The following is a 13640-nucleotide window of genomic DNA, read 5'->3' on the forward strand; positions in this document are numbered from 1 at the left end:
TTTCAAGCATTTAACAAAGTAGGCAACAGGTTACCATCCTGTCTGGATATCAGCACATTAATATAACATTATATAGCCTCACATTATAATTATACTGTACTGATTCACTGCTAATCTTAAAGACATTCATCAGTAGAGTCAAATGTTCTGTCAGTGGGAGCTATGACATCTTGCAGTGTCATCTCTGCTATCTATAGCACACAGGTCAAAACAACCTCTTACTGTGTAAGAATGTTTAACAACGGGTGAGAACAACTGGTATATTCATACAAATTCAACTCTTATATTAAAACATAATACATTTATTGAACACTTTCCAAACACAACTGTGATAGAACACTTGAACATGTGAATATTTAAATCAACCATCATTAGTCAATTTAGAAGTCAAGCATACTTCTTTGAAGGGCCTCTTCAAACTCTGTAAGAATGAGAAAAATAAACGATTATTCCTTCATTGAAAATCCTTGCAGTTAAGCAAAAGACACACACCGGCTGATTCCCTGGCCTCTTCCTGTCTGGCTTCCTCAATGCTTAAAGTCAAAGTGCGGTTCAGCTCTTCATCAGATTCATCTGCCACATCTACACACACATCACAGAAAAAGAATAGTATCCCATTTACTTAGTCGTTTTATACAGTTCAGAAAATTATTCAGACTTTTCCTTACTTTCACTGGATTCTTTGTCTTGCTTGTTTATTTCCATCAAAGCAAGTGTTTCATCACCAATGTCTGTAAATTATAACAATTATCTTTTTAAACAGAACAAAACAAAAGCAGACTGAAAACAGTAATATGAATGCTTACCACTGCTCTCTGGTTTAATTTCCACTGCATCAAGCACTTTCACAGCATTGGGTTCCGTCTTAACTGGGCTTGAGCACATCCTGGAGCTCCTGCAGGGCTCATATGAGCAGTGCTGGTTGTGATGGTGTTTATGGAAAGTTGGTATATCCAGAAATCTCTCTGGACAAACTTTACACTCTATGTCAAAAGTTTTGGGAAGCTTCAAGGCAGTGTGTGTTGTGTGGACATGTGTCTTAATATGTGCATAGGCAGAATATCCTACACCACATGGGTTACACACATACTGGCATTTTCCCTCTGCAGCCAAACTTCTCATGCACTGAGTATAAGCAGTTTTCATGTCATCTGTGCGGGTCTCAGAGCCCATGCACGGGCAGTTGTCTACAGATGTGCTCGCACTAGGGACACTAGGCTGAACCACATCATTGTCATCCATACAGTAGTAATCACGGCTATGGAGGTGTTTATAGTGCTCCAGGAACTCTCCTTCAGACTCAAAGTGCATGCTGTCACACAGGCCACAGAAGTGGGAGCTCTGTATGTCTCCATTATGTTCATTCACACAGTGTCTGCGCACTGTGGAATCTTTGAAAAACTTCTGAGGACAATGGCCACAGATGAACCTCTGAAAGCTGTGTGCATTCACGTCACTGCAGTGCTTCTGAACTGCTGCCTCTGAATCAAAGATGTCCTCACACATCCTGCACATCCAGCTCTTTGGTTTGGGGGTGGCTTTGGCCAGTTCTGTGTTCTGTTGAAGCACAGGTTTAAAGCTGCTGGTGGATGGTTTGGCATCATCCACTGTGAGGTCCTCTTTGGGCACTTCTTTCTCCGTGTAATACGTGTGTCCAATATGGGCCTCTGACACGTGTGACAGAATATCTTCCTGTCGAGGCATTTCCACATTACACCTCCGACAAAAGTAGACGATGTTAGAGAGATGTGCTCCTCCATGAAAGCGACTCATGTGCAGACGAGCAATGGAGGATTCGCCCATGTGCTTACCACAAACTCCACACTGATGGAAGATCTGGTTCACAGCCAAAAGATGCTTGGAGGCATTGGTTTCTTCAAAGAACTGTAGGCCACACTCACAGAAAAAAGCTACAGTGGAGGGTCTGCTGGGGCAACCGTTCTCCACCGGGCTGAGACGCTGCCTTTTAGTGGGGAACTCATCAAAGTCAGTCGCTCGATGTTTCTTCTGAAAATGTGCAGGATGTTCAGACTTCCTTTTCTGCTTCTTATCTTTAATTCTCTGCTTTTGTTGAAGTTCATGAAACCTGCTGAACTCTAGAAGTGCTTTTTCCATAGTGTGGATGAGCTCTACATTGTGCTGTGTTAGCTCATGGTGTTTCTGCATTTCATGACGGCTCAGGAAGATCTTACAGCACACAGAGCACTGGCCCTTCACCTGCAGCTGTTTGACTATCTCTACTATTGTGTTGTCAGCTTTGGCCACAGCACAGCCCTGTCTGCAATGCACGCTGAAATAAAATATGAAAGATTACAGAAAACTGAGTAATAGAAATTATACTTTAATTGTACTAAAAAATATTAATTCTTACTTAAAATGAGCCTGGGCAACTTGGTGTGAGACTAGTACTTTGTGACATAAAGAGCATCGTACATTGAAAGTTGTGTCCTTGCACAAAGCAATCAGACGATTCCTGGCATACTGAGGAACAGGAACAGGCACAGCCCTCCCTCTTGGTTCTTGAGAAATGTATATTTAAATTACTGACCATCAACATTTAATTATTTCAAAAATTAAGAATTCCTACCACTCATCACAAGGGATTCTGTGAAGTGATTTTTAGCTGACATGTGCTGGAGACACTCATCCCGGACATGGAAGAGGAGATAACAGGCAGGACAAGCAAAACACACAATGCGTTGATATGTCTGACTGAGGCGGTGACCATCGGGATTTTCTGAGGCAATCTGTGAAAACATTTATATTTTAAATATAATTGTGTCTTAAAAACGAGACGAGATTTACCAAGTGGTTAAAATTTCACAAGCAACGAAGTTAACCAAATGAAGCGTTTTAAGGTGGATTTTCACTCAACAGGCAAAAAGGTAAGAGAACTGGTATGTTAGGAAGTCTGCAAATACAACTGAACAATTATTTGATATTAAGTCAGTGTACAAATCAAACCTTAGACTCCATGTGTTTTCTCCATGCTTCATCAGTTTGAAAATGTTGACCACAGGACACACAGGCAAATATTTCAGAAGAATTCCCTTTTAGATGAATAGTTGGGTCACAAGGTGAATGGTCAAACCTAAAGACAAAGAAGTCCCTTGTAAATGAATAAATATGTTGATATTTTTACATAAACAGTGATACAAAATATGAAGGGTTGACCTCTTTAAGTGACCATCGAGCAGGGATGGATTTTCATAGGTTCTCCCACAGTTGATCACAGGACAAGTCTGTTTTGTTGGATTTATTCTTGGGAAGGGAGCAGACATTTGTCTCCTTCTAAAATCAGCACCAATCACTCCGGGTTTTGCACCTTAGGAAAGAGTTATATGAACAATCCTCCTCTGTTCCTCTTTCATCACTTCTTACACTTAATAAAAATATACCTGGCATTTTCAGCCACATGTCGACGCACCGCTTGGCCTCTTGACTCATTCCATTTGATGAACTAAAAGCAAGCTCCCGCTGCCCGTGAGCTCTCTGTAAAATCTGCTTTTCCTATGTAAAAATACCATTTAAACATTGTATACGTAAAACAGAACTTTGAAAGCATTTTACGTTATCTAGATTCTAGTCTTGGCCACAAGATGGCAGGGTTTCTCTCCTTAGAAACAAATGTTCTTGCTTATTGAACTGTTTTTCAAAGATGAGTATTACCTTAAAAGCTCTACATTTATTTGCTCTCTCTTCTTTTTCCAGTGCAACCTGCTGTGCAAGTTTGTCCAATGTGGATGCCACATGATCTTTGTGACGGCTTATTTCATCATCAAGCTTAAAACCAGAGTAGGAAACATCACATCAGGTACAACCATTTAAGACAATTGTTAATATTCAATACATTTTTGTAAATCCATTACCGTGACCAACATTGGCGAACCTTGGTCATCTTCACTGTCACTTAGAAGATCAATACATTCTTGTACTGGTCTTAAAGGTCCTTCCTGGAAAAAAAAAGAAAGATCATAAGGCTATCCATGGGTTTCAGAATGGTCACAATTAAGACCGTTGCCATAGTGATTAACAATTTAAAACAAAATATTTATTTTGACAGGGAAGAAGTCCTAAAATGTTGCTTATAACAAGAAGCTTAAATCCATGAATACATTTAAGGACACAACAAGTGATTGTACATGAATCTATTGAAGTCAAAGGTCTATAACTTGTGTGTTTCTGTGAAGATACACCTTTACTAACTTATATGCATGTAATGATAATAAAAAGCACGAATTAATATAACTTACAGATACAAACTCCACTTCCTCCATGTCATCATCCTCTGCTTCAGCTGGAGACGACATCATTTCTAAAAAAATCGATAAACCACAGTTAAATCTCTACTTTATGTGATTAAGGGGACATTTCATTTGAAAACATCTCTATGGAGACAAGCAGCTGTCAGAGATCAGAGAAGTTGAATCAGCACAACTTAGCAAATAGCAATGTTTTATGTGTATCCAATACAATTTCTTTTCATGAATGGTTGTAAAGGTAAAAATATATAATCATAAAAATATGCAATGAAGCAATCACGACCAGGCAGTGTGCTTATCATGCTAAGACTAACATTAGCTTGATTATAACAGCACTAGCGTCAGGCTATGCTCGTCTAACAACCTGCAAAAAGCATTTAAAAGTTCAGCTTGAGCTTGTTCTGGTGCAAACTTAAAATGTAACCCCGCATCCAAATGTAAGCTTTAGAGATATTTACCTATGTCCTCTGATTGATTTCTTGATAGTCTTTGCTTCGTGTGAGTTGTTTTTTTTTTGTTTTTTTTGGTGAAGTGTGGCCGCCTGGTGTCGTGACGTCACACCAAAGAAGCGCTCCTTTTTTTGCTCGGCGTGTCCCCTGATGGGCGGGGTTTAGAGCTGGACGGGGTTTAGAGTTGCACATGGCTGGTTTCAAGCAATTACTTAAGACTTCTCGTATTCATAATAATGCTTTTAGACAAATATTTCCAAGACAAAAATTAAAATAGAAAAGTAGAGCTAGACCCAGTGCTCAGGCTTATACAGTAATTGCGCTTTTCATTAAATTTCAAATGTGTGGACTTTCCTGCAGTGCATATGTCTTGGTTAAATAAAGATAAGTAATATTAGACCATTTGTTATTAGGACTATTGTTTTATGTCTTGTGTAGCCTATACAGGGGCATATTCTTGTGGGTAATTCTAGCATAAGAATCTGCTGACTTTCTACGCTTCAGAAATAAATAAATAAATAAGTTTCCCTTGTGCTGAGTCATGCATTATCCCCCCACAATAAGGATGTCAATAGTCTGCGCTGGCTGCTTTGAGCCCTTCAGTGTCCGCTGCAGGCTGCGCGATGTCTGCGTTTGTCAGGGACTTTATTCTCAGTTTGATCCATCTTCCATAAAGCGCAGAGAAGGCGCCGGGTGTGTGATGCGTCAGGCTCTGTCCTCCATCCTGTCTTATGATGATCGCTGCCGCGTTTTTGGTTCTCTTGAGGCCGTACAGTATCCAATGTGTGCTGCTGTTGTTGCTGCTTTTACTAGGAACTATTGCGACTATTTTGTTTTTCTGCTGCTGGCACCGCAGGCTCCGTAATGGAAAGCATCCAATAAAATCCGTGCTCTCTGGACGCCCCAAGTGCCGCGGTGAGTGGCGCAGCATCCTCCGGACAGCTGTCAGCGGGATGCTGGAGCCTCATCATCTATGTGCCTCCTGTTTTCATCGCTAATAAGACAGATCTTTAGGAGGATACTTCAAGTTACATTGGAATTGTTTTTGCCATAGATTTGTGTGGATAAAATCATCATTTAGCCTAATTGCAGGCTATGACATAAGCTATATTAGGCTTAAAGGCTATTTATTTCGCATCATGCCACCTTGGACTAGCCTAAATATTGTTTTATTTTGCAGTTGGCATCCGAACGCACCATTTTCGCTCTGAGGTAGGTGAACTTCTTAATTAGTTTATAGCAAAACTATAGCCTAAACTAAGCTACTTTAACAATAGTGCCACCAAATGTTGCACATTTATAGGCTTGGTCTATTTGGCCTATAATTAGTGAACTCTCCCCTCTTCTTTTATCCTAATGAAAGGTTTTAGCGAAGGTAAGGACCAGTGGCTCTATTTTAAGAGAAGCGCAGTGCGCATGTCTACAGCTAAGCTACAACAATAAGAGTGATTTGGCAGTTTTTAGTTCTTAAGGCGCCTTGACACCTCCATTTTCTTCAGAATACAGCCACTGGGGGATAAAGTGATGACATATGGCACATCTTCAGCCTCTCTCAGGTGATGTGGCATTAGTTAAGTTGCCTATGGACTGTGCTTTTACTTTCTGTGAAGCTTTTGTAAATTTTTGGTCATACCCTACCAACTAAGGTCATGTTATCTACCTTAACAAAATCCTTTTATAACTCAGACAAATGAACAATGAACAGCAAATGCAGAACAATTCAGGCCTGAGGGAAACTGATGGCCATCCCCTCTTAAATTACACAGCATTCTTGGCATATGCAGTGGAGCCTGTACATGCTTTGACCAAACTGCTTCTCCTCTTTCCGTTCCGTTCCGTTCCGTATATCATTCCCTCATTCTTGTTGCATTGCAAAAACACAAAGATGTTTTGCACTCTCTCTCCGAATTCCAGGGATTCAGACACAGCCCACGCCACACGAGGAGAAGCGTGCATCCTCGAGCCTCAGAAGAGAAGTCTGCTTTGGTGGATGTCCCTGAGAGTAACCAGCTATCATCATCCACACAACTAAGAAAACGCAAAGTGAAGAAGAGGGTGCTGCCAGAGTTTTACCAGTCTGTACAAGTCACGCCCACACGTAAAGCTGTAGGTATTATCTTCATTGAAACCAGTTTTTGTTACTACTGAGGTAAAATATTGACGTCCAGGATCTCATGCATCTTGGCTCCAGCTCAGTGATATCTATTGATTCCTGACAGACTGATTGAAATCTCCTGTATCAATTTATGGTGCTGGAACGTTGAGACCACAGTCCAGTGCGACGTGTCACTATCAAAAGATAACAAACGCAAAAATGATTCGTTCAAGGGCTTGATCTGCAATGACCTCACAAAGAAGAGTCTGCCAGTTCATCTTTGTTTTTATATATAGACACTGCAACACTTCATTTGTCCAGTTTTATCGGTTATTGCAGATCAAAAATACTCACTGACTTTTTACAGCATTAACATGGGACTAATTCACAGTGTGTATCCTTTATATACATTTCTGGAGCTTATTTTAAAGGCTTGTAAATTAGAATATAATGCTTTTCTCCTCAAAACAAATGTGGCTTAAAGTATCTGGTTTATGTGCATCTGTTTTAGTTCCTACTCTCACATAAAGCCATTTCTTTGTCTGTTTATTTTCACCACATTATATCGTAACCCTGCCATGTCTCACCTTGCACAAGACTTTGCACATAACTGTCAGGCGCTTAGACAAACGTAGGTGTAATTTTTTAAAGATTTACTAATCCATCTATCTCAATATGTGCAAATCATTACACAATATGAGGTGTGTTAGTCAGAGAACAACATCCATAGTGTCAGTAAAGAGCTGGTCCTCATCCTCAAACCTCAGCCGTGCGCAGTAGTGACATCTTTCTGTCAGTGGGAGGCGCTAAAACACAGCTGTTCCTTCCCGAATGGAGCTGATGCTGTGGTTACCGGCCGTGACGCGCACAGACTCATGCAGCCTCCTCTCTCATCACGGTCCAGGGCTGCCTCCAGCACACACACACCCACACACACACACACACTTACGCACACTCACGGCGCACCACCCGTCACCTCTCAGGAGATCTGACATCACCTCGCGTCTTGATGCTCCGGTAAAAGGACGCAGGCTTTGAGCTGACCGTGTGGCATCAGTCCCAGGGCGTGGCGTGCGTTTTAAATGGATACATGTTTGGTCGTGGAAGCTAATAACGCGCAAACAGGATCTTTCTTCCCGGCTGACAGCTCACCATGTATACAGTGGTAAGTGTTGTTGTTGGCCTGGTGGGGGAGCTAGATACTATTGATTTACTGACGCTTTTTATTTGGTCCAATGTTTCATAATGGCTCATAGCGTGGATTGATATCTCATCCGTGACGCGACGCTTTCTCGCATTAGGTGTTTTACATTTTGGGTGATCCGCTTTGACCCGGGCTGATGATTGGAGACAGATGTGCATGCGCTACTGTATCCCACCAGCTGTGTTTGGGGTGAATCTGAGCATTGTTCCCCCCTCTCTCTATTGTCTAACAGAGCTCCAGCTCGGGGAACCCTTCTCAGCGCTGCTCAATGTCTTCCTCGGCAGATTTTTCAGACGAGGATGATTACAGTGTTAAATCTGGATCGGCATCCCCTGCCCCCGGTGACACTTTACCGTGGAACCTGCCAAAGCACGAGCGGTCCAAAAGGAAAATCCAGGGAGGTTCCATCCTGGACCCAGCCGAGCGGGCAGTGCTCCGGATCGCAGGTACAGTGTTTCCTTCTACTGTAAACAAGCTCATGTCAAGTGAAAAGTGAAATCAATGCACGGTGCAGGAGGGGACACGCTCCACCTTTAAGGGACCACCAAAAGAAAACAGGTGCGCACGTGCTGCTTTGCGTAATAACGTGCATCAGACTTGTGCCAAAGGAGAACATTTTAAATAAACTAGAACCTTTGTCAGCAAGTAATTGTCAGTTTAACGGCAATAGTGTATAATATAACTTAATTAAAAGCATAAGCATCTCGCCACAAACAGGCTGGACTTCAGTCTCTGCTAAAGGAAACGCTGTGGGACATTTGATCGCGCGTAATAGTTTTATAATGGTTCATGAGCGGCCCAATTCCAGGTGCAGTATAATGTAATCAAAGTCTTTAATCTTTATAATCTGATATATGTTTATTTGGAGTAAGCCTGCGTTTGTGACAGTGGATTGTGGAGTCATTTGCTTCAAGCGTTTATTTTCCCAAACCCCTTTAAGCTTATTTGTTGCGTTTTTCCTTAAAATATGCCATTTCGGACCTGTTATCGTGAAGACTCCTTTTTATTGCGTGCCCTGTGGTTTATCTCAATTAGTTGCCTGAAGAGCTCCCATTGGACAGGCCGCAGACATGGGCGGGCCTTAGGGCGTTTCCTTGGGCTCAACAACAGCGCCCATCACTCTCCTTAGCCCCCACGCGCGCACACACGTACACGCACACAGATGCACGCGCACATGCCCCGTCCCCGCTGTCTCTCTGTGTCTCTGGGTCTCTGTGAGCGAATGTCCAGTTGATCTAGTCCGGGTTATGGCTCAGTACGCACCGCAGGGTTGTAAGTTTTCCGAAGAGCTGGAATATCTACAGGCTTATGAAGATGTTTTGGAAAAATACAAAGGTAGGAAACGTTGGTCTCTAGGCAGGAATTAGGCGTTTAGCGATGAAGACATTGTTTGTTTGCAGTTTGACAGCTCAGTCTATATAGCTAGTGGTCCTTTCCCCGTTTTTATGGTTTTGACTGGCTGGACTTGTGTCACTGCTGTGGAAAATATGAATATCTACTGCATGACTTCACGTGCGGCTGTCTGATCTGATCTATTTCTCCAGTCACTGCTTAAATTTAAACTGTAGTTATATATTGGCTTGATTTTCAGTTTCAGTTCAGTTTAGAAATGGAAGATACATTGATTTTATTGGTTATCGTTGCATGGTTATAACGAATTGGTTCTGTTGTCTGTGAAGTTTGTTGCATGTTATGTTGTGTTTACGTTTCTCAAGACTGATGAGGCCATGTCTGACGGGGATGAGGTGCCAGTTCAAATCGGCACAGCTCTTATCACTTCTCCTCGGCGCTCTTTGGGCTCTGTCTGGCTAATTAGAGCAAATCTATCACATCATTAGTGAGTGTTACGCTGCATGTGAGTGTGACAGCTCCGCACAACACGCACGTGCACTCTGAACACGCCTATAGTTTCTGCAGGGGTCAATTCAAGCTGACAGCGGTTTCCCCACTCGTCTGACTTCTCAAACCTAAATGTCACACTTCAACATGGAACTGTAATGTCCTACTGAATACTTTCTTTCATCAGGTTCTTCAGCTGTCCTCCATTGTAGCCAGCAGCCCCAGTCAGCTGTGGTAAAAGACTTAAATGCTCTGACAGGGCCTAATGGGATCATATGATGCTGCATCATTATGAATCTGCTGCTGTTGTCTTCAGTCAGATGAGCAAACACACAGTGAGCTTAGTTTGTCTTTCTTTTAACTCAATTCAATATATTTTATGATTTTTTTTTTATTAAGTTTGCTATCCTTTATTCTTCTGGATCACATATAATAGGTTTTAATGATGAATCCACTCAGAAGGGGTAAGATATCGTTTGGTTTTATTTATATTTTATTTCATTTTTTTATTGTACAGGATGCGATATGCGATATGACATTTTATGCTGTAGTAACACACCTCTTTACCCACCATTTCTGTTAATATAAACTGAATTGTGTGTCTTTGGAGTGGTCCTGGTATGCACCGAGCTAATCATTACTTCTACTGAACTTATCTAAAACGTGTATCTTTTAGCTTTTTCACAACATAAAGCAACAGGACAAGCACCACCTATTTGTTTAAATGAAGCTTTCAATCTAGATGTTTTCTGTTTAACTATAGGGAAATGGTTTGTCCAAACACTGGAAAAACAGACAAAGACAGACACATTTTAGAAAAGCATTTGATAAAAAATAACCCCATTGCATATAAAGTGTTTTTATTTCATTTCTTTCATCATAAATAAGTCCAAGGTGCAGTCTCTTGTTGTGTTATTTGTAGTTACAGATCGCCATGGGCCCCAGGCTTTTCTCCATGTGATGTGAATAAGTATAAAAATGGTACAAAAACAGAACCTCTCCTCATCAAAATGAAAGACCAACACAATATGAGATGTGTTGTGTTATATACACTTGTACTCGGGACATCACAATATCAGATTTTAAGATTGAGATTATTGTGAGAAGAAACATAACATGAGATTATTCACGATGGCTGAAACCAAGAGTGAAATTTAGTATGTGAATAGCTATGTAAATCAAACGATAATTACGACTTATGAGGCAGATGGAACAATTATTTTTGGGGGGTCAATATTTATCCTGTTCTTTTTATACTAATGGGGAACTTTTTGTTATTTTTGTGTTCTATGATTAGATTTGAGCTGTAAAAAGTAGAATAAATAACTTCTATGACTCATTAAGTGTTTCATTGACAGCTCATGTTTATTAATAATACTGTACATATAGAGTAGGTGTTTTTTTTTGAGGGGGCGGGTCCTGCTTTAGATTAATCGTGTCAGTGGTATAACGGCATTCAGTATTATTGTTTATAGTCTATATTTACTTATTGTTACTAGCCCTGTCACAATAACACATTTTGAAGTACGATATATTGCTGAAGTAAATAATGACGATAAACGATAATACTGAAACCAAACCTTAAAGCAGATTTATCCCTCCAAAAAGTATTCTAAATGTACAATAACACACGAGCTGCAATAAATAAGTGACAGAATGCAGCAATTGAGTAGTTAGTTTCTTTCTATAATGAGTCATAGAAGGTGATAATTCAACGTTCTGCAGCTCAAATCTTATCATAGAACAGAAAAATAACCAAAATGTCTCCACTTGTATAAAGGAAAAAGTCCCCACGATAAATATTGACCCCCCATCTTTCATTTAGTTATATGTGTTATAATGTATGTATTAAAATGCGGCTGTCTAACGTTTTCATATTGTGCACAAACGTGTGATTGTCTCCTTGTTCTGGTTGTAAAAATACCAGACTAATGAGGTACTATTAACCGAATCACTTAACAAATACCTGACATTTAATACAAGTCGTACAAAAGACTGTAGACTTGAGGAATGAGTGTAAGATGTGATTTGGTTTGCACCTACAGTTAAAGTTACAGTGCTGTTTCACGGTGTTCTAGTAGAGCCTGCTGGGTAGGCTTAGGTCGGCTAGTGTTGTATAAATGGGCCTAGAGAGATTCAGTCATTTCTAATCGTCAGTGATATGGTTGGGTCTTTTTAATTGAAACGCTGTCAGTAAAATGATGTGGTTTGGAGCAGAGTTCAGACTTTGAAGGGAGAAATTCGACTGTTTTGCGTTAAATGGTACTGTCACGATAACACATTTTGAAGTGTGATATATTGCTGTAAGTAAATATAGACAACATACGATAATATTGGAACTATAACAATAACCCAAGAGCAGAGCAGAGCAAATCACATAGTTTGCATCTGTAATGAGTCATAGAAGTTATTTATTCAACCTCCTACAGCTCAAATCTTATCATATAGTCAAAAAATAACCAAAAATGTACCAGTAGGGCAAAGAAAATGTAGACACGATAAATATTGACGCCAGAAAAATATTATTCCAGCTGTTTAAGTTATAGGTATAGTAATGATAATGACAGGCCTAAATCCAGTTATTTCTAATCGTCAGTGATATGGTTGGGTCTTTTTAGTTGAAACGCCTACAGTCAAACCTCAGTAAAAGCATGTAGTTTGGACCAGATTTCAGACTTTGAAGGGAGAAATGCGATTATGCTTTGTGTTAAACGGCACTGAAGACATGGTTTATGTTCAGGGAAATGAATGTTGATGTTTTTATTTGTTTTTTATTAGACAAAATCAAATCAAAAATAATGATTGATCAATACAAGGAAGTCTTTTTTCTGTGCCTCCCAGCCCTAAACGTCCAGTTGAGCTCACAACACCAGATTATCCTCTGATATTAGATTTGATGTATTAGAGATTTTGGTCTTTTAGTTTGATCCTTAAGGCTTCTTTAGGTTAGCCTTTTAATCCTAGATTATTTCTTGGCAGACCTATTTATTTAAATGCAGTGTATATGTGCCATGTTGTTTTGGATTAGTCATCTCTTAAATTCAGCACTTCCTGGAGAGGCGGGGTTTTCACTGGGCATCACCGATAATGGGATACAGTCTGCATCTGTTTCCTGTGCATCTTTGGGTGTGGTCACATATCTGTCCCCTGATGCTTAAACAAAAAATCTCAAAGTGTTAAATGCAACGCTAACATTCAATAATTTATGCTTTTTAATTATGGTTTTTCAGGATCAAATATGCTTCACAAAACAATGATAAGGAAAAAACTGAATTATATAGAGTAGATGAATTAGTTAAATGTGGCTATTGTGAGTAGTAGTGTGTATTTTTTCACATACTGTATAAAGTATGAAGGCTAGAGTTGAGCTAGAAAGCCTAATCATTAGTCAAATTAAATGGCCTTCGACAGTATTACTACTTTAAACTGCTGAGTTAAGCTGAAATTACTCTCCACCACTGCAGCTATGTTTAAAATTTACAAATTCATATTGTTATAGTATTAATAATTTCATTCTAAAACACAGACAGAAAGTTGTAATACCGACATAATGAGGTGTGAGAGAGCGTTGTATTTTTGCACAGTCACAGGCTTTGTCTGTCCTCCTGGTTTGCACTGACCCAACCCCACTGCATTATGTCGAAGGCCCACTCATCACATTCAAATGCTCCTATGCACAAGCACACACACACAGGCATACACACACATACACACACAGAGACAGGCATACACACATTCACGCGTCGCTCTGTCCCATTCTGCAGGGAACGTCTGACACTGTACAAAAGACA

General features: G+C 40.2%; 2 protein-coding genes across 2 annotated transcripts in view; one reads left to right on the forward strand and one right to left on the reverse strand.

Moving 5' to 3' along the window:
* Positions 1-284: 284 nt before the first annotated feature.
* Positions 285-4784, reverse strand: znf451 (zinc finger protein 451). The gene is made up of 13 exons (XM_055227194.1): positions 4721-4784; positions 4254-4313; positions 3870-3953; positions 3670-3783; positions 3399-3510; positions 3175-3325; positions 2965-3091; positions 2588-2747; positions 2372-2519; positions 807-2290; positions 669-731; positions 493-582; positions 285-421 (listed from the first exon to the last, which is right to left on the reverse strand). Exons 2-13 carry the CDS (start codon positions 4311-4313, stop codon positions 381-383), a joined length of 2634 nt encoding a protein of 877 aa, XP_055083169.1. The 5' UTR covers positions 4721-4784; the 3' UTR covers positions 285-380.
* Positions 4785-5430: 646 nt separating this feature from the next.
* dst (dystonin) overlaps positions 5431-13640 on the forward strand; it is an 83119-nt gene continuing 74909 nt past the window's right edge. Inside the window, exons 1-4 of the mRNA XM_055227364.1 lie at positions 5431-5626; positions 5892-5923; positions 6626-6817; positions 8243-8456. Of these exons, the coding sequence (XP_055083339.1) occupies positions 5443-5626; positions 5892-5923; positions 6626-6817; positions 8243-8456 (622 nt within the window). The 5' untranslated portion in view covers positions 5431-5442. The remainder of the gene's footprint in view (positions 5627-5891; positions 5924-6625; positions 6818-8242; positions 8457-13640) is intronic.

This window comes from Periophthalmus magnuspinnatus, chromosome 15 (assembly GCF_009829125.3).
Source record: "Periophthalmus magnuspinnatus isolate fPerMag1 chromosome 15, fPerMag1.2.pri, whole genome shotgun sequence".
NCBI lineage: Eukaryota > Metazoa > Chordata > Actinopteri > Gobiiformes > Gobiidae > Periophthalmus > Periophthalmus magnuspinnatus.

What these genes read in the sequence shown, in the direction of transcription:
- znf451 (XM_055227194.1), bottom strand. Translation starts at nt 4,313, where the DNA reads ATGATGTCGTCTCCAGCTGAAGCAGAGGATGATGACATGGAGGAAGTG. An exon ending in ATAAATGTAGAGCTTTTAAG is followed by an intron (nt 3,511 to 3,669) that starts GTAATACTCATC and finishes ATTTTTACATAG; the next exon opens with GAAAAGCAGATTTTACAGAG. An exon ending in AGACAAAGAATCCAGTGAAA is followed by an intron (nt 583 to 668) that starts GTAAGGAAAAGT and finishes ATGTGTGTGTAG; the next exon opens with ATGTGGCAGATGAATCTGAT.